This window comes from Grus americana, chromosome 1 (assembly GCF_028858705.1).
Source record: "Grus americana isolate bGruAme1 chromosome 1, bGruAme1.mat, whole genome shotgun sequence".
Taxonomy (NCBI): Eukaryota; Metazoa; Chordata; class Aves; order Gruiformes; family Gruidae; genus Grus; species Grus americana.
Window position 1 is genome coordinate 148345246 of NC_072852.1, and position 21708 is coordinate 148366953.

At 42.3% G+C, this 21708-nt stretch overlaps 1 protein-coding gene across 2 annotated transcripts in view; it reads right to left on the bottom strand.

The window, feature by feature from the left end:
• TBC1D8 (TBC1 domain family member 8) overlaps positions 1-21708 on the bottom strand; it is a 51449-nt gene that overhangs the window by 23589 nt on the left and 6152 nt on the right. The window contains exons 2-5 of one of the 2 annotated variants that reach the window (XM_054813728.1): positions 13497-13607; positions 8897-9015; positions 6866-7094; positions 2959-3199 (exon numbers count right to left, since the gene is read on the bottom strand). In XM_054813728.1, coding sequence (XP_054669703.1) covers positions 2959-3199; positions 6866-7094; positions 8897-9015; positions 13497-13607 — 700 coding nt within the window. Of the gene's footprint in view, positions 1-2958; positions 3200-6865; positions 7095-8896; positions 9016-13451; positions 13608-21708 lie in introns of both variants that reach the window. The other variant, XM_054813719.1, reaches the window with a different exon arrangement.

Genomic DNA, 21708 nt, shown 5'->3' on the forward strand with positions numbered 1-21708 from the left:
TGCCTTCATACAAAGCAGAGCCATCCTCTTTGGCAATTCACAGTTAGACATGAAGAAAAGAAACCGAGATGGTTAGAGCCTGGAGAAACGTATTATATTTTTGAAACCTTACTGTCACCGGCACTAAAGCTTTTAAATTGCGGGTTCTGCTCTGGCCAATTTCCTCATTCTGTTTGAGGAATGCAATGGATATTCTTGCATCCTGAAAAAGATGGAAGTAAGTAAGTAGTACAAGAAACCTATACCAGAAATTTTAGTCTTATTAAAACAGAAAAAATAGTTACCCTGCGTTCCAGTACAACTGTATGGCACATTACTGTGTCTGCAAGAAATGGCATTTGTAGTTATCCAAACACCTCAGCTTTACTTTGCTTTTTATGGCAATTAACTTAATTGCCATTCATCCCTTTGTAATCCATTGTTCCAAGCATTATCCTCCCATTACGCAGCACGGAATCTTGTATATTAACTTGTTTGACTCTGGCCGTGATGTAATCTGTCACAGACTGTGGGCCGAATCCCACAGCCTCTCCGAGTCCTGTCCCTCCAGCGCTCAGCAGGATGACCCCAAGAGCCTCAGGAAGAGCAGCAAAGGCTTCTGGTTTCCAGAATGGAGAATATACAGACCATGACAACATTAAAAATTCATTTTTTAAAAAATAAAGATATGGAGATGAGCCTCTTGCAAAAGAAAGCCTAACAAACAAAAGAAATCCACAGCGACTTCATTAATTTGACACAGCTGGAATAATTTTAATGATGTGTGGATTATTGCTTTCATTTTGATAGACTGCTATTTGTTTCCAAATCATGCACAAGAAATAACAAAGGCAATTATTAGGGAAAAAATGTCAAGCGAAAAAAGAGTTCTTCATGTAGTATTACAACGGCTTCAGGAAAAAAAAGCAGCAAAAAAACTTCACACACCAAAAAAGTTCAACACCCCCCCCAACACATGTAAATGTTAAAAACCAGTTTATCCACTATTCAAACTACAGTCTTGCTTAATCACGTTACATCAAAGGGGTAGCTGAAGTATGACAAAGGGCACCAGAAACAGCAACTTATCCAACCACTACCTAATTCATGCAGAGGAAATGGGATTTTGGCACCTTCCATGTTTCCACGTTTTCCTTTCTGCCATCTCAAATCACAGCACATCAGCACAGGTTAGAGAACGTCTTGCCCGGGAGTGCTCCAGTAAATATATTTTTATCCTTCCTTCTCCTCTACACCCCTCCCAACGTTTTGATTTTTTTTTTTTTTCCCTTTTAACTTGGAAGGAAGGAGAGCAGAAATCTTGTTTGAATAAATGTGTAGGATGGTTTCTGTTGCTTGTTTGCTAATAGACATACTACTTTTCAAAAATGCCACAAGGTACCTACAGGTTGATTCCCCGAGAGCCTCCTTATTACAGCATATTACTAAGCTTATACTTTTCTTTGCGACTGTAATTTTAGTTTCTTTGTAGTTTTCCATTCAGTCAATACCCTTGAATCAAAGACTTTTGGGAAGTGACAATGATGAGTTAAAAATCAGTAGAGGCTGAAAGTATCTCCTCACAGGTTTTTGTCACATCTTCTCTGGATTTACATTCCTTGCTTCAGTCCAAAAGCAGGAGGAGGGTGGAATGGTAAAGCAAGGAAAGGGGCTTAGATACAACCTACTGCTCACAACCACATCCTACGTTAAAGTACGTACCCTACATTTCTTGGGCCAAAAGCCTACAACGTTAATAACACCCAGTTACAGGTACGTTGTGAAAACAACGGTAGCTCTCGGGTTTAAAGGAACCCTGGTTATGAAAAAAAAGCCTGCAAAGATGTTGGTGGCTGCTCACCACTGTATCACCTCAAAAGAATTCCTTGATGAGGTCATGGATGAAATCCTGGTGTCATTTTCCTTATTGTGTATACATATGAAATTGCCAAGAAAGTGCGTTTTATCGTTTTAAACTCCGTTATGAAATTTCACAGAAGTGTTTAGCTGAGATGTATACCCAACACCACTGCAAAAATGCCCCTCAGAAACAATAAAACAGCTACGGGACATGTCTCTGGTTTTGGGAAATGATACCACGCATTCCTTACGTGTCAGCCAGGAAGCAACACCTGGGTCATTCCCTTCACACCTCTGGCAGAGGGAGAGGAAGGAAGAGCAGGAAAGGGCATGATTCAGGATGGGATAAGCGCTCCACTCACACCCCGTTCAGAAAAGAAGTATTTTAAACCAGCACCTTAACCCTGACGCCCCAGGCAAATTCCAGTTTGGGCTATTCCATCCTGCCCACCTAAAATTCCCCCGGGCAGTTTCCCTTCCCCTTTCCCACGGCAGCAAATAAAACGCAAAGTTGTGTGTTGTGCTACAGGCAGGGAAATAGTTACCAGCCTTCTCCCTGAGAACCCAGTGCATTTCTGTAGTGGGAGAGGAATGCAGAGATGCATTTCGGGGATGCATGGGGTAGAGCTGACAATAGCATATTAATCTGTTACAACTGCCTGTGGGGTTTTTAAGTCCTATAACTGCTTGCTAAGTCGGCTACAGCAGTCACACTAGTGGGAAATTCCATGTTTCGGATACGATCAAAAGCAGTAATTCTACAGAACTGACGGCACTAGGAAAGCCTACACATTGCCAAAATTATAAACAAAACAATGTTGCTCTTCAGGGAAGATAAAAAATATCCCTTGCTGCAGTCTACCCTTCTATGGGGAATGGTACTTTTCAAAGAAAAAACCAAAAAAACTACAGGGATGCTTAAGGGAAGAATATAAAATCTGAAAAAAGTATCTTGCATACCAGTTAAAATGCACCTACTGGATACAGCATTATACATTATAAAATCTCTTTTGCTCCCAATCAAGCAAACCTTTGAAACCTCGCCCAGCTAACGAAGCAAACCATGAAGCCCACCATGGAACCTCTGCTCACACAAGGGAGAACAATTCAGCTTTTTACCTCTTGGTAATCTGAGTAGGATCCTGCAGGCCTGGATCCAGTTCAAAGATCTCATTATCCAGTAGCCTTCGGAGCGTCACATCGGCCAGTTGCTCCATGATCCTGAAAGCCTCGGCGATATCGAGGAACGTGGAGAAGTCACGCTCTTTATTTGGAGTGGTGACGCGGACCGTGTCGGTCATGAAGACGTTGGAGGTTCTTTCCAGCTTCTGGACCTCAACCCAAGGAATGATAAGTTTCACTGCCATCAGAGAAGAAGCAAAAATGGGTTGGAAACTCTGCTTACATTTTTCAGATTTGGGAAATAAGCAAATTCAGAATGAAGTGCAAACAACCAAAGAGGAAAGAGACTCATTTTTACAAAGACCAAGCAAAAGCTGAGATGCCATTCGTTCTCCCCCACTCCAAAGTACTGTCTTTTTCAGAATCTCTCCCTCAAAATTTTACCTATTTTCATAAGAAGTGCCAGACTGGGGAGCTCTGCCTTTGCAGAACACCTGCCACAAGCCGTGCTCCTAATTCCTTTACAAGTCATTTCTGCAGCCTGCTTCATTCCTACCAGAAGAAACGGGTCATGTCAAGAGTAGGAAGAAAACAGGGAAAGGCTTTGTAATCTCCCAGAAATAAAACTGTAGGCAGGTGGAAACCCAATTACATGCACGGTACTTTAACTTTTAAAATATAGCTAACTCCCATACAAAAGGAAGTTTTTGCACATGGACTTTTTTATAAAGTTTAAGTGTTACTACAAACAGGGCGTTAAAAAAAAAAAAAAAAAGCCGCCTGGGCATTGGGATCTTCCCATTTTGGTTACTTTTCGCTTAAAAGGTGCACAGCAAATCTTGCCCTAAGACTTGTTTATAGAAAAGAAAAAGTATAGGCCACTGTTCTCTATACTTAAACACTGCTGAATCATATAAATACAAATGGTAAACAGTATCAGCTTATTTTATATAACCACTGCAGGATGTTATCTGCCTCCCTCATACAAATCTCTGGGTAGAAATTAGGCTGGAAAAGACTTTAAAATAGATTAAATTTCTACTTAACAACTGTTGGAAGCTTCCCAGGATTCTCTGTGCCAAGAACATCAAGACTACACCCCCTAACATCCCTCGCTGGTCTCCTGATGCCAATAAAGCAATAAAAAGGCAGTACCAACAAACATTGTCATATATATGTGACACTTATCCATGATCATTAATTACCCAAGGAGCTACCCTCAGCAAGTTCCCTGCACTACATGAACCACAGCTGTCAAGATTATTTGCGGATTACATTTTTTTCTTACTTAAATAAAGCACAGCTGCGTCAACACGCACAAACTGTTGCGAATGGTCATAAAATCATCTGTACGGGCACAGCCAAGGGAAGACAGATTAAACAGCGCTGTAGCAATAGCACTATTGTTCACGCAGGTCGGAATCACATAGGCTCTGCGGTGCTGGTTATGAAACAGCAGAGCAGCCTGTAAGGGGCCCAAACTACTGATGAAAGCTACAAAGTCTTCAAAGTTTCGGGAAAACAAAAGTTTAATTAAAAAACGTGAAGAAACCCTGGCACGTCCTTTCAAGAAATCTGATGTTCTAAGCCTCTGAAATTCTGCAAATACTTCGAGGCTTAGATAAAAAGGGGACTTGTCCTGGAAAAAATGTTCCATGGAGTTTACGCTCGCATAAGCCGTAAGTTAATTTTATGAGAAGCTGAAAACAGGTTCCAATATTGCATTCCAGGTCATTTCAACATAAAATAAAACAAGGGGAAGGGGACAGACTTGCCAGAAGGAGAAGACTTAATGCTTTGCCTATAAAGAGATTTCAGTCTACAATTTGGAGGGATTTTTATAGAGTTAAAACACATATGAGAACCGTTATTTTGCAACTCATATATTGGGTTTTTTCCCTGTGCTGTATTGAAGAATGCAATAAATGTGATTTCTTAGTGATATTTTCTAGACCAGATTTATCCAGATTTAATTTGTGATTACTACCTGGAAAAAAAAGACAATGAATGACTTGTTCTACATATAATCAGCATCAGCTTCTCTAACAGTAACAAGCAGAACTATAGTAAATCTGGATTATTCAATGTAATACAAGTATTTCATAAATGTGACAAAATACTAGCTTTGAAACAGAAGCAGTCTGCTTTATCAGAATCAAGGAGGTGGGAAGCATTTCAACATATAATGCTTCCCATCAAGCTAGGGAAGTTTTGTTTAACCAAAAGAAAATTCAGGAGTTTATTTCACATGTCCACGCAGACAGATGGGAACACAAAGGCAATGCAACCGACTGTAACAGTGAATGAACAGTGTTATTTTCCATGGTTGAAATGAGAAGTTGCAAACATGAAGTTGTTCGGGGTTTTTTTTTTTTTGCATTTTCATAATGAATCATTATTAAAAGAGATGAGAAGCAATTTCTTCTTAAATAATACAGCATGGTGTCGTACTTCCAGTATCATTTAATGATCTGTGGTATTGCATCAACAACATTTTTGGAACAATATAAAGGGTTTTTCTCTCCCCTTCTTCCTTCCCCCGTTATCTATCATTAATAAGTACCATTTTTGCTTTGTGTGCTTTGGCAGACGGGATATCTCAGACTTAATGAGATAAAGTCTGTAATGATAGCAAGAAGAAATGATTGACAGAGGGTATTATTTAATACTAAACAGAAAACAAGGAAATTAAACAAGAACGCAGATATTTAGCATGTATCAAGAGACTCCATTCTAGTCTTCCCAGCAAAACTCGACTTTTGTTTTTATAACAAAACTTACCAGCATTTTAAATCTAACTCTGCCACCTTTTGCAGATATGACAAAATAATTGGCCTGAAATAATATAAGGAAAAAAAGGATGTCTAACTCTAAGCACGTCTTTGTATGTTTTAAGTCTTAGAAATTACCAATTACTGTCTTTCTTATCTTTACATTACTGTACTTAATTTTTAAATCTACAGTTTTATTTGACCAGCCATCCCAACGTTAAATCCAGACAGTAAGTGGTAAAGTTTTCCTAATTGTTATAATTGACAATTCTTGCTCCATTTATAGCGGTACAGGTTTATATTACTGTCCTTGCTGAAGTTTCAGCAGGATAAACAGGACTTCAAATGCTATCGGTTCATGAACAATCTTACTCAACAGAGAAACGCTATAGAGTTTAAATGGATACATTCATTTTTACTATCTAAACTCTATTACATTCATTTTTACCTTCTAATATCTATTCTGACACGCTTTTCATAATCACTCAACCCTTCCTCTGTAGAGGAACATCACGACCGAAGTCTTACAACTCGCTTCTTAAAAACGTACATTTGTTACAGTCACTACCACGCACAAATTTGCCACCGTCGGAAGGTCTAAAAACCCCGGATACACTTCTTGTGGCCTTCCTGCACTGATATTCAGAAACACAAAGAAATCCCTAAACTGCTGTTGTTTTCCCTTAAAAACTCTGAATTTTCCCCTGGCTCTTCAGAGCATAGCCCTGTTTTGTTTCCTGGGCTATTTTCAGGCAGGCAGCTGCACCCCGGCATTGCTGGCCCCACCAGCCCTCAGCCTTTTCGGCACTAAGTGTCTCTATTTCAGATCTGTAGGAGGTCTGTTACATTTTAAGGCTGCTTCACCATGGCAAGGAGAAAAAAAACCAAAAAAAAACCCCAGTGTCTGCATACTCTTATAGTCTCATTTTTATTACTGGATTAATACTAAAATATAAACATAAAGGCTGACATGAAAACTAAACAGGATCTTTCAGCTGAACAACAAAAAACTCAGAAACTAAACTTCAGAGGCGAAGTGGGCTTTTCATAAGAATTCTAGCTATTCTCGCTTTTAAAACTAGTTATATTTACATCTCTCCCCAGAGTTGGGCTTCTTACGCATTTGCACTTACATTCTTTGCCCAGGAAGAAGGAATAAAAACAGAGATGATTGATGCTCAAATAAAGCCAGCCTTGCCGAGGAACCTTTCCTTTCCAACAGCAACAGGAATAATAGGTGATCAACTTCTCGGCTTCAGGAAAATTAAATCTGGATTCAAATTTCACCAGGGCTTCTCGGAACTTCTCGGGGTCTTCCTCCTGCTCGGCGAGCTTGCTGCTCGTTTCCTCCGCAATCAGCGCCTGAGTCCATAATGAGATAATATATCAGGATAAAGCTCCAGCATTCATACTCAAGCAAGTTGCTACAAGCTAGCCATCCAAATTTTAATAATGCAACCCTTTCTTACAAAGAAATTCAAGTTGATTTGCAATTTTCACACATGGAGAAATTTCTGTGGTGTTTGCATCTCTCATACATTTTGAATGCTTCCAAATCAAAACTTCAGGGGACTTTTATTATTATTATTTTTTCAATGAGTCTGGCAGAACCATAGATTGACAGTTTCACTACAGCTCATGATTGCTGTTATTTGGTGTATACAGAGCAAAGGTAGAGTAACAATTGTGTATAATGACCAGTACTATTTTCCTAGGAAGAGGCAATGTAGCGAGATGTGTCAGTAACTTGTAACACGTTTGGAACCATTAAAAACGTAGTTTCAAGAACATCTATGTAAATATAATTAAATGTTGAGAATTTTAATAGTGGTATTACAACAAAGGAGTGAAGTTTATGTATTGCACCGTTCAGACAAATAATCTGTATGTTACAGCACCTGGTATAATTTGCAATTACCCAACAGTCCTAAGATGCCAAAAATCTACAGCAGAGGCGAGAGGGTCCAAAACCTGGACTTAACATTAACTAATGAAACCTGAAGAATTCTAAATATGTGCCGTGTATGGTAACAGGCTGCCACAGCGTCATCAGGAGAGATTAATTTTATTTGAACTTTTCAGTGCACTTAGACAAAGTTGTTTTTTTAAGAAAGCAGGATAAAACCCAAGATTTGCATGGTGATCTTTTGCCTCTCCGTCCCCTTCTTCCCCAACTTCAGAGCCCACTGAGATCACAGCAGCAGGGTTGAAATCCACCAAAAACATGTCCCTACAAATTTTCCAGACCGAAAAAGGAGGTACGGGGGAAAGAGCACCTCACTAAAACTCTTAGCAAGGAAAAGCTTGCAGCAGGACCTGCGGTACAGTAGTCACCAGCAGACCCGCACCCCTGCCAGCCATCACCAAACTCCTCTTGGGGCACGTATTTTACTAGAAACAGAGCTCAGGACGCCAGGCTATTATTTTAAATCTGGTCTTCAGTCACCAAACTCCCTTACTTGCAAAATTCTCTAGCCTTCCAAAAGGATGCTCATTTCTGCAACCCTGTGGCCAGCCAGCAGCTCCACTGCACCCTGCAAAGCCACCGGCGGTTTCCGTGCCAGACCCTTACGACGCAGGTGATGTTGCACAAGAGCCTTGTCCCCTGTCCCTGTGCCGCAGGGACTGCGCCGTCGTCCGCACAGGCGTGCTGCCAGCAGATTTGGGCACGGTGGCTATCACCTGCTGACACCTCTGAGCCCCATCAAGAGGGACACGAGTATGGAAATGGGCAGAAACAGGCAGAAGAAACCGATGGGATAAAGCCAGGAAAAACACAGGACAGAGGAGGAGAAACATAGTAAGGAGGAAAAGGTGATATATAGGAAGGGAAGGTATTTAACGTAATGTTTTGGAGGCGGAGGAACTGAAAGTAGATGCTGAAGAAAGCTCAGCTGGACATCACAGGGAAGAGAAGAACAGTGAAGCTGGAAAGACATGGGTGGGATAAAGATGAAATTAGATACTTCGGTTTTGAGATGATTCCAAGGAAATGTAAGTAAAGATGCACAAATGCTGGCCACCAGGTGCAAGTGCCACACAGAAAACCAATATATAACGTTCAGATGGCCAAAACCAAATATGATTGACAACTTCATGACATTATTTCTAATAAACCACATGTAATCGGGCAGGGAAGGGTGAAAGTAAGACAGTTTCCTTACCTTCACTTTCCCTTTGACAAAATTAACAATATCTTCTTTATTGTCAAACACAGACAAAGTATGGAGCAAATTTTGTTCCAGCCATTCCCAGTGCTGGTTTATCTCCTCTGCAGTGGCACCTAGAAAAGCAAAAAATAGTGTATTGAAATGCATCCTACCAAATAAAATTGAAAGGAAGAAAAAAAGTAATAAAATGCACTATTTCATAAATTCATTATGAGAAACTGAACTTTCGACCTCAAAATTCTTGGTAGCAAACAGGTCAAAAAGGTCTCATTCGTAGCAGTATAGTTAGAGAAAAACAAAAACCTCATTGTTTTAGAGAATTAGTTTTAGTGCTTTTAGTTTTATCTTCTCAAACACTCTCAGCCAGCAAATGCTGCATTAAAAGTCAAAGCAGAAAAAAACAGCAAAACTTCATCCTGAGCTGCTGGACTGCAGCTTATTTTGACATGATGTTCCTTAAGTGGCCACTGGAAACGCTTGATTTATATCCTGTTCCCAAAAAGTCCCTGATCTTCCCTTCTCCCTCCCTCGGTACGCACATGCATACACACAGACACACAGACACAGCCTTTGAGAGGAATATACATGGTTGCAATCTGCATCCTATTTGAAAAGCTCTCTATAATAATTAAAGTACCTAAAAATAAAAGAGTTTGGTTCAGAAACACCTACAAGGTCTACAAGAGCACATTTCTGCAGTTTGGGGAAGAAATAGAGCGAGCAAAAAATCTTTCACAAATACAGATTTTCAAATCTTTAAGACTTCCTTCTCTAAAGATATATTTGAGAGTTTTGCTGTTGTTTCAAATGTAATGCGTTCACCCTAACTCCAGAAATAATATTTCAGTCACCTATTTGCTTTGGCTGTTTCTGCTTGAAACTGAACTGTCGCCGCATCACACGATGACAGAAAAATCAGAGCAAGACGGGCAACATACAGGGCGATCGGGGGAAAATCTGTCCCCTCCAGATCTTACTGCTCAGGGATTAAACGTTATAGGCAAAAAAGTAAAGGCAGAAAAAGTTGCTTTCTTAATACCTTGCGGAGAGAAGTAGTTGGATGTAAAAGACATACAAATCACAGATAAATATAATAATAAAATGAATCTCAAATAGAAGACCCATTATCTCAAGATTTGATTTGTGTGTACGTTAGAGATGCATCATGTTGCCTCACAACAAAAAAAAAAATGATAAATTCAGCTAAGGATTTTCCACTTTGCTCTGTTTTCCATGCAGAATGCCAACTGGCAGGGAAACTTTCCAAGCTTTAACTTCCTTGACAGGAAGGTCTTGTGATGGAACTTCATAAATATCATTAATCAAGGTTAAATAAAAAACAACAAAAAAAACCCCAAAAGAAGAGACATTTAAACACCCTTTAGGTAAAGAAAAGAAATTGTATCAATGGTTAAGAACACCACAAATGCAATCATTTTATATGGAAATGGCTGTGCAAAAGCAAATACCGAGTTGAATTTTTATTTCTGAACAACCCAAAAGACACCAACTGTACGGAAGAGCTGGCGGGCTGCCTCTTGTGAAATAAGCCACGAGCAAGACGCCTTTCCCAGCAGCATCCACGTGGCTGGGACTGCTTTGAGCCTGGGCTCGGGCAGTGGCCATCTCCCACGGGAGCTACTGCAGTCTTCCCTGCCTGCCTCTAGATATCTCCAGGGATCCTGCTCAAATACTGAAAGATCTCTTTGCCCCTTTCATTTGGTCAGGCCAGCTCCTCAGCTTTTTGGGTCCCTTCTTTATTTCTAATTTCGATTTCATGACTTAAAGTCATCCTGTGATTTGACCCAAGCACTGCCAAACTCTTTCGTATCCCTCTTCTTGTGTCGATGCTCTGCACAGCATTTTATTCCACCTTTTACCCACCACCTTTATGTGCCTGTGCCAAATGTATATTTAGTCTAACCACAGCCTCACACTTCATAATCTTTTCTTTAAACCCACTTCTCCCCAAACCCTTTTGCTCTCCCTCTCCCACAAACTGCTTCACTTAACCGTGACTTGGGGTTTTGCCCACAAGTTTTCTGAAAGGAAAGTCCTAAGTGGCTCTGCACTAGGGCTGACGTTAGGCTTTTTTTTTTCCCCTTTTTTTTCCCCCCCCTTTTTTTTTTTCCCTTTTTTTTTTTTCTGTACTGGTGTAACATGATTAACCATCTGGATTAAAACATCTCTGCCAGAACAGCCATTTCTGGGCAGGGATCAGACTTCCTAGCAGCCCTTGGAGATTTGCAAAAGTCTGTAACACAGATACGACTGTCACGCATATATCATCATTTAAACCTGCAGCTCCTGGAACAGAGGACTGCCAACGCACAATTAAAAAATGTCATGTTAATTAACTGCCTAATGACATGATGGCTATCCCTAATGAAGTTATACCAGGAGACTGGACGGAGCTCCTGGAGCTGCTCCTTGTCCTCGCTATACAGCAGGAACCCTAACTTAATTTGACTGGCTGCTCCTTCCAAATCCAGTAACGAAACTCTCAATGCCACGTTTGCACGAAGCACCTCGCTCAGACCGGGCAGAGCTGGGCAAGCAGCTACGGCCACTTCTGCGCGGGGAAAGTCCTCCAGCTTTCTAAGAAAAGGGTTGGGCGATGCTGTTCCTCTGACTCCTACTGCCAGTGCCGGCTCTCCCCAGGACACTCGCGTCAGGGTTTCACAGCAGAGATATTGTTCAGAAACAACTTCTGCTACCGTGGCTCTTCATTTCTGTGCAGCTCTGGCAAGCGCGGATGTCCTACCCGTGCGGCATACAAAACAGAGCCCTCCGCTTTCCACTCTGTTACTATAATCTCATTTTTTCTGGGCTGAGCATTCATTCAGAAGAGCCAAAGAGAATTCTAGAAAACATTAATCAAGTAAGTTTATCTCAGCAAAATCCTTAACCATTTCAACCAGGCAAGTTTTTGATTTGTAGTTTCTTTAATATATTAAAAAAAACCCAACAACCAAACAAAAAAACCCCAAAACTGTGGGAATAAGAGTTGGCAAGGGCAAGAATCAGCCCCAGAAAGGAGTATTACTTATATTCAAATGACCAAGAAGCCCATGACAGCAAAACTGAGCTTCCTCTTCCAGTGAAAACTACCTGGCTTCATGAGAGAACTGTAACAGCATGAAGCTCTTAAATTTCTCCATAAGATGGCATTATTTAAATATAAAAAGGATGGGGCTAGGGATATAAAGCATAGAGCAATTGCAAAACCAGGAAAACCTAGCCACAACAAAACCAGCACAAATAGACTTTACGCAAGCTTCTTCACACACATCTGGCACAGGGAAAAATTTCCAGTATTAATGGGGAACATACAGAAGGGTCTCTGCTGAGCCAAGGAAGAAATGCTGAATGAGCTTGTCCAGAGGAAGGGCGCAAATATACAGAGCACCCCTTCCATTTAAAGGACTACTGTGTCAAACACCATCAACAACATGTCAAAACTTATATTAGCTAACTACTTCATGGCTTGATCCATATAGGAAAGGAAAAGGAAGCAGAGGAAGGAGAGGAAGGAGAGGAAGAGGAGAGGAAGAGGAGAGGAAGAGGAGAGGAAGAGGAGAGGAAGAGGAGAGGAGAGGACGACAGGACTAGTCCATCATCTCATCCAACTGCCTGACCACTTCAGGACTGACCAGAAGAAGTTAAAGCATGTTATTAAGGGCATTGGCCAAATGCTTCTTAAACACTGACAGGCTTGGAGCATCAAGCACCTCTCTAGGAAGCCTGTTCCAGGGTCTGACCACCCTCTCAGTAAAGAAATGCTTCCTAATATCAAGTCTGAACCTCCCCTGACACAGCTTTGAACCATTTCCAAAGGAAAATCTGCTGTAAATTTGAATGCTAGGGTTTTATAGACCAGAGCAGAAGGGATGAGAACAGCCCTGCAGAAAGAATGGCCAAGCAAGAACAGGATGAATGCAACAAGCGCGTTCAGATGGCCGTTACTGAGCCATGGCAAGGTTGCTGCAATTCACATTGATAATGCTTTCCTGAAGATGAGCTCGACCTTCAGAGGTTGCAGAAACACCGCAGAAGGGATTAGTGCACAACAGACCAGGCAATTAGACATTCCCCCTCTGACAACTTTACCTCCTAAATCATGCAGCATCTTCCAAATGTGCCAGTTGTATTTCATAATAGCCAAGTGTGACAAGACATTTCATAGTCAACAAGCAAAATACTGGACTGGTGAAAGCCTAGACTAAGTAGCTTCTTGCTGTAAGGAACTATTACTTCTGTGGGAAAAGATATGCATATGAACAGAACCACACTACTTAGCATAAGACAGAAAATTAATGCAAAACACCCTCAGCTAAACAAGCTTTCTATAGAAACTTAATGTTCCTAGTTAACACTTTTTTGTAATTCCTACCTGGGATTTTAACCAGAGATTAATTTGATTGTTAAAAAAGCTATAGGCAATAGCTTTCCACGCACACATGACTAGCTGGGGTTACCTTGAGCTTCTTGGACATGCAGACACTGACCATGCTCAGAATCGGTTTGGGGTTTTTCATCTGTGACTCACCAATAGCTACGGCCCAGTAAACTTCTGATCCGTTCAATAACTCACCACATGCAATGGCAGAGTAAACCTGTGAGCCTGGAACTTGGAGTAAAATTCGAAATGGAGCAACGCGTGCGTTAGAGTCTAACACGGCATCCAGGGCACCCACTAAGCGACCTGCAAAGAAAAAGGGGGGGGGGGGGAAGAAAATTAGCACCAACTTTCAGTTCTGCAGCCTGCAAGTCTTTTCACACCTAAAGCTGTAAAATCAGAATACAGAACGTAAGGATAACAATTCTTCCCCTATTTTATGCTGCAATTTACAGATGCTCAAAGTGTGAAAGGCAAACCAGATCAGAAGATCAAAAGCACATCGAGTTCTTTGTGTTTCCCATTTTGCCTCATATATATGTATATAATCACAGAATTGAAGTGGAGAGACCTGAGGGCACCTCGGGAAGTTACCATTCCAGCCCCGCTCTGAAGCTGGATAAATACACCTCTGCCATACGTGGTGTTTGTCTAACCTGTTCTTCAAAACCTCCCACAATCAAGATGCAACAACTTTCCCAGCTAGCCCCTTCCACTATTTTGATTACGGATTCTTACAGAAAAAAACAAAAAACCCAAAAAAAACCCCAAACAAACAAGCCAACCACCACAATCAAAAATTTTCTTGCTGGAAATTAATCCGGCTCCCTGGAATGCAGAGAGTAATTGGCCACAGGCACTTCTGATGTTAATGTCTGACATACTGAAAAAGTACCATCACAGTTGCCCATCCTTTGATGATTTCTCTTTTTCTAAAGAAACCCCAGTTGCCTCATCTCATCCTTATGGGTCATATTTTTCAAACAGCTCATTGTTCTTGAGCTTAAACTGGACTCTCTACACCTTATCTTCAAGCGTGACACTCCAAACTGGACACGATGCTCACTACCAGTAAGGTCTCAGCTGTAAGAAGAGTGGAAAATCACCTCCTGCATCTTGCGTACACACCAAAGCATCCAAGAAAGCTTGCAGCAGTATCCCACTGTAAATCGGCACTTGACATAAATACAGGCAAACTCAAGTCTGGAGCTGGTGCGACTGCTGTCCCCCCAAAAGACTTTCCAGTCTGGGGGGCAGCTGGAGTTGCTGGCCTTTCCCTCCACCCCTCCTCCGGCAGGCAGAACCAAACTCTGCATGAAAAAGCTATTCAAATGCCATGACTTGCAAGCTGGCTTATTAAAGTAACTCCAAATTGGTTTACGGCACCTATGAACAGCAATTCAGGAGCAGCTTTATATTCAGTTCCCCTATACCATACACATCCTGCAGAGACACATCCTCCTACAGAGAGGGATGGCAGACAGCAAGGAATGGCTTTACCATTCTGCAATACTACATTTTCCCTTTGCACATTTAATTTTCCCAACCTAAATGCCGTATTTACAGTTGTATTTTTGTTCCTTCACCATTAATCCAACATAAAAGGAACTATTCTCAGCCTCCAAAAGTTCTGCCAGCCCTGGGCACCACGTGCAGTTTTTATAATTGCATTCTCCAGTCCATCACCTAAGTGATTAATGGAAACAATAAAATGAGACCTACAAAGTCCTCATCTGAAATGCCTTCTCACTTGGACAACAAACCACGGCTAATTAATTTTAATATGGCACAACAAAGCAGCAGTGTAACCACTTTCTGGTCTCGGAGGTGTAAGAAGCTCACATGGAACAGCATCAAAAACCTTCCAAGAGTGAAGAAAATTACATCAACTACTTCCTCCTTGTGTTCACCCACACGGTTGATGATGCTTTCAAAGCCAAGCAGAAGTTGGACACAATATGTTTTAAAACTGTACGGTGAGATATTATTTGGCACCAGTTTGCTTCCAGTTTGCTTATGTCAGGATATTACACCCATTTATTTAAAATGAAGACCTGAATTTGGAGACCAGTAACACGTATAATAACAGAAAATGCTAAACGCTGTCCTGTAACTACAAGAAAAAGACAAAAAACTGATCCAAGTATAAAAGGTAGCAAATTATCCATGCTCACAGGAAACAGAGCGTCAACTTCAGTGTGCGGGTCTTCAAAACAGCTGGATTAAAGCCAGTGAGATAGCATCAAATGATGCAGAGAACAATAGTAGGGTTTAACTTTCAAATTTCAAAAGACTTGAGACATTACAAGAAAGAAAAAGAAGAAACTTATGAAGTGCTGTGCAAGTTTTCCCCTGATGTTAGATCAAGGAGAAGGATTTCTTTTTCATTTCACTAAAGTCATGGAAAGAAGTCAGCTAACAGTAGGTGCTACCAAAATCCCAAGAGAACACTTAATGAACATCTGATTTGTGAAATACTTTTTTTTTCAGAAATCATGAAAAAACGCATGAAAGCACAGAAGTAGCTGTAAAATTTTATTTTTACTTCTTAGCCTGTGCAAAAATTAATTCCTTTTTCTGTTCCTGAATAACTGACCAGAAAAACCAATTCCTCTTCTCACTGTTTACTTCTGCTTACAATTTCCATTTTGCCTACCAACTATTGAAAAGAAAAAGTTTCCTCCTTCAACTATGCGTGGAAAAAAAATCATCTCCCTTGTCTAAACTACTCATGGCTAAAATATTAACTAAGGGCAACAAAGAGGAGCCAGAACTAAGAATCAAAGAGAAGGGGGGGAAAAAAAAAAAAAAAGAGCGTGGGGATCAGGATACCTGCCAGAATAAAGCCCGAGCATCCTGGATGTGCGTGGGGACTCCCTGCGAGGGCTTCACAAGGGTGCTGCACCCCACGCCTCCATCACCCAGAGCCAACGCTGCGGCTGATGGGGGTCCCATCCTGTCCTCTGCCGGGGGCGGGGGGGGGAGTGCTTGCGGTGGGGTCGCTCCAGAAGGGACATAAGGACATTGCGGGGGGGTGGTGAGAATAAAGGCGAGTACCGCTAAAGCCAAGGATGTCAAAGAGAGCAGCAAGCTCGTTGGGCAGGGCCCTGTGACTGTGGTTTGGCACCTGTACTTCTGCAGAGGTTCCACTGCACACAAAGTTGATGCTTAAGTGCCGAAAAATAAAGGAGAGACTGACAGAAGAAAAGATGGGGGGAAAGGGAATTAGTAAGAGTGCATTTGCTGGAGCATGGAAAGGGTTCAACCCTAATAAATACACCCAGGCCTAATACGATGATTTAGTTGAAACTGAAGTAGCATGAAAATTACCAAAACTAGAGGCAAAATTTTTCCAGTGTGAGTTGCCTCATACTCATTTGGGGTAACTTTCGAATCGTAACACTTGTGTTACGCTTCTCAGTGAGGCATCGAAAAATAAACCACCTAAGAATCCCTGAACAAACAAATAGACAAGAAACTTTACACAGTAAACTGATTTTGAAACGTGCTTTGAAAAATACCTAGCTTGTGAGCAAGCACCTTTCTAATAAAATATCCTAACAGCTTGTTCCACAGAAGGATCTCTCATAAAATAAGGTCTGTTTATAAAACACAAGGGTCTCTGGCTCACAGGTACATATAAATTACATCAAGGGTCTCTGCCTCACATGCTGCCGCATTAGCGTGCCTTCAGTTCGGATGCCGCAGACCTCTTCCCTGTTACAGGCAACAGTGAAACCATTTATACCTACCAGACAGGCAAAAAAATAAAAGGAAAGAGAAACAGAGGGTGAAAAGAGAGAACTGCTACACTGGTTTCCTTCCCAAAATTCTCATTGTTTGGGGGTTTTGGTTTGTTGTTTTTTTTTTTTTACTCTGTGTGGGACAAGATTTTTGGGAGGAACTTAAAATCCAGAGTACTCTTTCCCTTTAACAAGCCACCCCGCCAACTCCTCGTCCACTTTTTGACCTCCCGAGATGCAGAAGTTATTTCAGGAAAGCAGTTAACTGTACAATAACTGCACTAAGGAACGTGGCAAATGTGGCTTTGCAAAGCCTTCTGCTAAAGACAGCTGACAGAACGTCGCAGGTTCCTCAAAAGGTACAAGTTTCTTCATGCAGAAAAAAATATTCCCAGGCTAAAATTCACATGCAAGTTTCAGGTGTAACGTATACTTCTGACAAATACGGAGAAGAGGACAGAAGAGGTGGAAAAGGACACACTTCTACTGAAATTATACGCTTCTCCTCAATAAATCTGATTACTTCAGCTGTAAGGTTGATTTCAGGTAGAGGGAACATCTATCTGTCTTTTTTTCAGAATTAAGTCTGTAAAACAAATCCCACACCTTACTTGGTAGTTTTTGCTTCACTGAAACATCTGCTTTTGTGCATATTTTATTGCTTCAATACTGGAAATTGGAATATCTCAAAGTAAAACAAAGGTGGTGTATTTCTAATTGTAAACTGGGTTTTTTTTATCAAATGCACATGTGTATTATGGATACAATACCACAAATAAATTCGAGTATAAAAATAAGCAAGGAACTGTTTTGAATTCTGCAACAGGTAGGGAGTGTTTCCCTTTTACAGAGGTCAATCTGTAACCAAATGGGACGCAAACAGGACATCACACACAATGAACTTGTTGAGCAGTTCTTCACAGAAGACAAAAGTCAAGCATATTTTATAATGATCGTGTTCTCAAATGAACCATCACGAGCTTACCACTCTTCATCTTTAAACACACGGCTCCCGATATGCCCCCAGAAAGAGAAAAGATCCCATTACAAGTTACCCTGCGTCATGCTCGTAACTAATCTAGGAAAAGGAACATGTTTACAGTAAGTTAATCTAACACCAATTTCTACTAACCATATCATATCTTTCAAACTAAAGAATGCAGGCTCCTTTCCCGATCGGTGTTAATTATCCACGTGGTACTTCAAAAATTCTTTTAAACTTCTGAGACACTGAGCAGAGGGTGATTAAAGCAGAACTCAAACTAAAAACTGGAACTGAAAACCTAGTATTTCCATCTTTTAGGACAATACTCAAGAGGCAGTCCAAGGCACTAAGGCCCAGCTTAACAGCACATGAATTAAGGCACCCTCTACATAGAGCAAGATGATTTCTGCCTACCTCCATCATATTTCAAAGGCCTTAGAAGGGAATTTTTTCAGAACTACTCAAACGCCTTCCCATAAACGGGGTGGTCAATTCAGCAGCTAAGCCATGCTGCAAGCCAGAGGGACTTGGACTGACCACCTAGGAGGCTGGGACCTATAAATTAATAAAATCCTCACAAAATAAAACAAAAAGGCAAAAGGCCAAAGCTGCTACTGCTTTTTTTTTTTTTTTTTTTTTGGAGGGGGTGTTGGGGAAGCAGAGTTAAATCTAAGGCTAAGTGACGAGGAAGCCTGCAGTACCGCAATACTGAGCAACATTATCCTTACAGTTTTACTTTGATTTTAAATAAGACATCTGGTCCCCACAGCCAAGATCGTTTGTTTAAGGCAAACTCATAAATTCATTACAAAGCGGGGAGTGAATGTCAATGCAGTTCAAAGAAGCAATACATCTGGTATCTGCAATTAGCTGGTAAGAAATTCTGACAGCACTTTTTAAAGCTGGGGAGCAGCGGGCCGGATGCGAGGCACAAGGAGGGAAGGTACCTCTTCCCATCCATGTGCCACAGCCCTGACGCTCTCAAATCAAGCGCTTACACCCGTTCTTCCAAAACCAAAGGGGTCACAGAGAAGACCAGAGTCCAACCTGCGCCTCCAGCATCCTGAGGAGCAGCTTCAGCCGCTGTACAAGCAGACCGACTACTGCAGAAATTTGAGGCAGGGAGAAAACTGCCTTTCCACTTCTCCTGGGTCTATTTGGGGAAGAAAAAAGAGATCTGAGGTTTCCACTGCACCTGAAACTCAGCACAGCTGGACAGATGTGCAACAAGACCTGCCAAATCCAGCCCTTCCAAGAAAACAGGCAGAGGACCCCACAACAGTACCTGGACCCAAACCAATTTGCCAAGATGCTCAGCTCCTCCAAAGCAGAGGCTGCTCTTGGCCACGGGCACCTGGCACTTCTGAAGGTCGGAAAAGCGGTGGGACCACGCCGTCTCCAGGGCCTGCAGGGACGGCTCTGCTCCGCGGCTGCTCGGCAGTTACGCTCACCTGTATCATGCCAAAGCCCCGTTTTAAATACTCATCCCCCTTTTTTTTTTTTTTCAATCAGACTAGGTTATTTTTATACGACAAAGCCACCAAATTGAGGGATTTATGATTACAGCCGCAGCCCAGCATCCTGCCAGGCTCCCGCTCCAGTACAAAGCCACAAAGCGTAAAGCATGCCTCTCAATTCCTCCTCGGGAGCTCACTGCTGCTTTTCACTGCTGCTCGCTACTTCTGCTCCTCCACCAGAAAGCTGGGCGCTGAAAGAAAAACAAGCCCAGAGAGCAAAACCAGCAGCCTGACAAAACGAATACTTTACCCGAAAGGAGAAAGCTCTTCCCGGGAAGTGGAAGGAGCTAACGGTACAGGTTGCTTCCCAGCGGATGCAGTTTCACAAGGAGAGTTAATAGCAGCAAGAGGCACTCTGAGCTGTTCAGGCACGCAAATTGGGAGAAAAAAGCAAATCAAACAATTCAGATGATCATAAAAATAAAGTTGGGTTTTTTTTAGGACAGTGAAATTGAACCAACAGCTTCAATAAAGCAGAATTAATCTCAGCTCTTTGAGGCAGAGAAGCACTCCAAACCCTGAATCCTAATTACACTTCTTCACTTAGTTTCCTTCATCTCGCAATGATTTGCAAACAATTAGAGTCTCACAATAGTCCTGGCAGTAGCAATTAGTCACGCTAGAGGAGGCAAGCAATCTGGTTGAAGGAACAGCCCACCACCAGGCAGCAGAAGACAGGGAGGGACACATGGATGTCCCCGTTCCCCAGCCCAACACCATCCCTGTGCTCCAGCTGCAGCAGAAAGGTGGTTTGCCCATCAACCTGCACAACCTCAGCCTGCCAAAGGGGCACTACAAATAGCAGGTCTTGCTCGCCTGGCTCTGTGCAGCATCTCCAAAGCTCTTCAGAGAAGCAACGTCCCAGCTGAGAGAGGGATGGAGGGGTTACAAAGCTGGCTCCCACATGGCCTCCACCAGCTCACCACCTAGGAGCCTTACCTAACTGGTGACCCCATCCCAAGGCGAGACCTGGAGCTGAGATGCACCTGAGGACCACCTCAGTCCTGTCTTCGTCCTCACCTCTCGGAGCCCAGCCGGAGCGTGACGCTCATCCCGCAGGCACTGGGTGTTACAGGCCAGGGTGGAGGCTTTCGAGCTGCACCACGGTGGGATACAGCCCAGGACAGTGCGTACGAAGCTATTGCTGGCCAGTGGTGGCTCCCAGCAAAAATGTTTGGGGACGTCTCTAGGTCTTTCATACCATTTTGATTTGATTTCTCTGAAAGTTCAAAACTCAGATGGTTAACAGGTTGTTACTTTCACTCAGGCCTCCCTAAAATCCGTGTTTTTCCTGGACAAGAGCCCTGTCAGTTATGCAAGGCCACTAATGACAGTGGTTCAATGTCTTGGCTTTACACCAGCCACACTGTCTTTGCTAAATTCTGCAAAATTATATAAACAGGTTTTGATACAATACAGCACCCATGAGAGAGTATTTCTTCCCCCATCAAAAAATAAGTTGCAGAACTTATTTGGGTAACTACGTAAGATAAAGGATAAAGGAGGACTCCTCCAAGGGCTGTAGGAAGACTGTGTTTCCTTTGTAATGATAAGGGCTCACCACGCTTGAAGATAAGCATAGACAACATTAGATTTCAGCACGAAGAACTAATGCTCCGAGCATTTATTCACCTGAGGAAATACCAACATTCAAGCCTTAACATTACTTCCAACATGGGTTTTGCCAGACCAAACACTGCCACTGGGTAAATCGAGTTTTGTTGGGTTTGTTTTTTCAATCTGGCACGTAGAAACGAATTGAAACAAATTGTTTAATCATTATTCCTCAATCCTAGCACTCAGGGGAGGCTGGACATGAGAAACGAGGGGAGTTTGGGCATTTCACTGCGGAGGTCGGTGTGCCGTGGTCCCCGTGACTCTATACCCCTGGGTGTGATGCTGAGATCTTGCTCCGGCATCGGACCACCACGTCGGCAGGGAGAGGCCGCATCGGGGAAAAGAGAAGTAAGCTGAGCCGTGCCCCCGCTCTGCCATTGGTGCCGCAGCCCTGGGGTGCTGCTTGTTTCTCCTCACCGCTGCGTCCCCACGGCCGCTTCCCCAGGCGGCAGCAGGGCTCTCGCAGCTGCTTATCTCCGTCCTCTGCCACCGGCCCGGGTCAGGCCAAGCCTATTTTTATAGCCCTGAAGGCCACAGAACCAAAT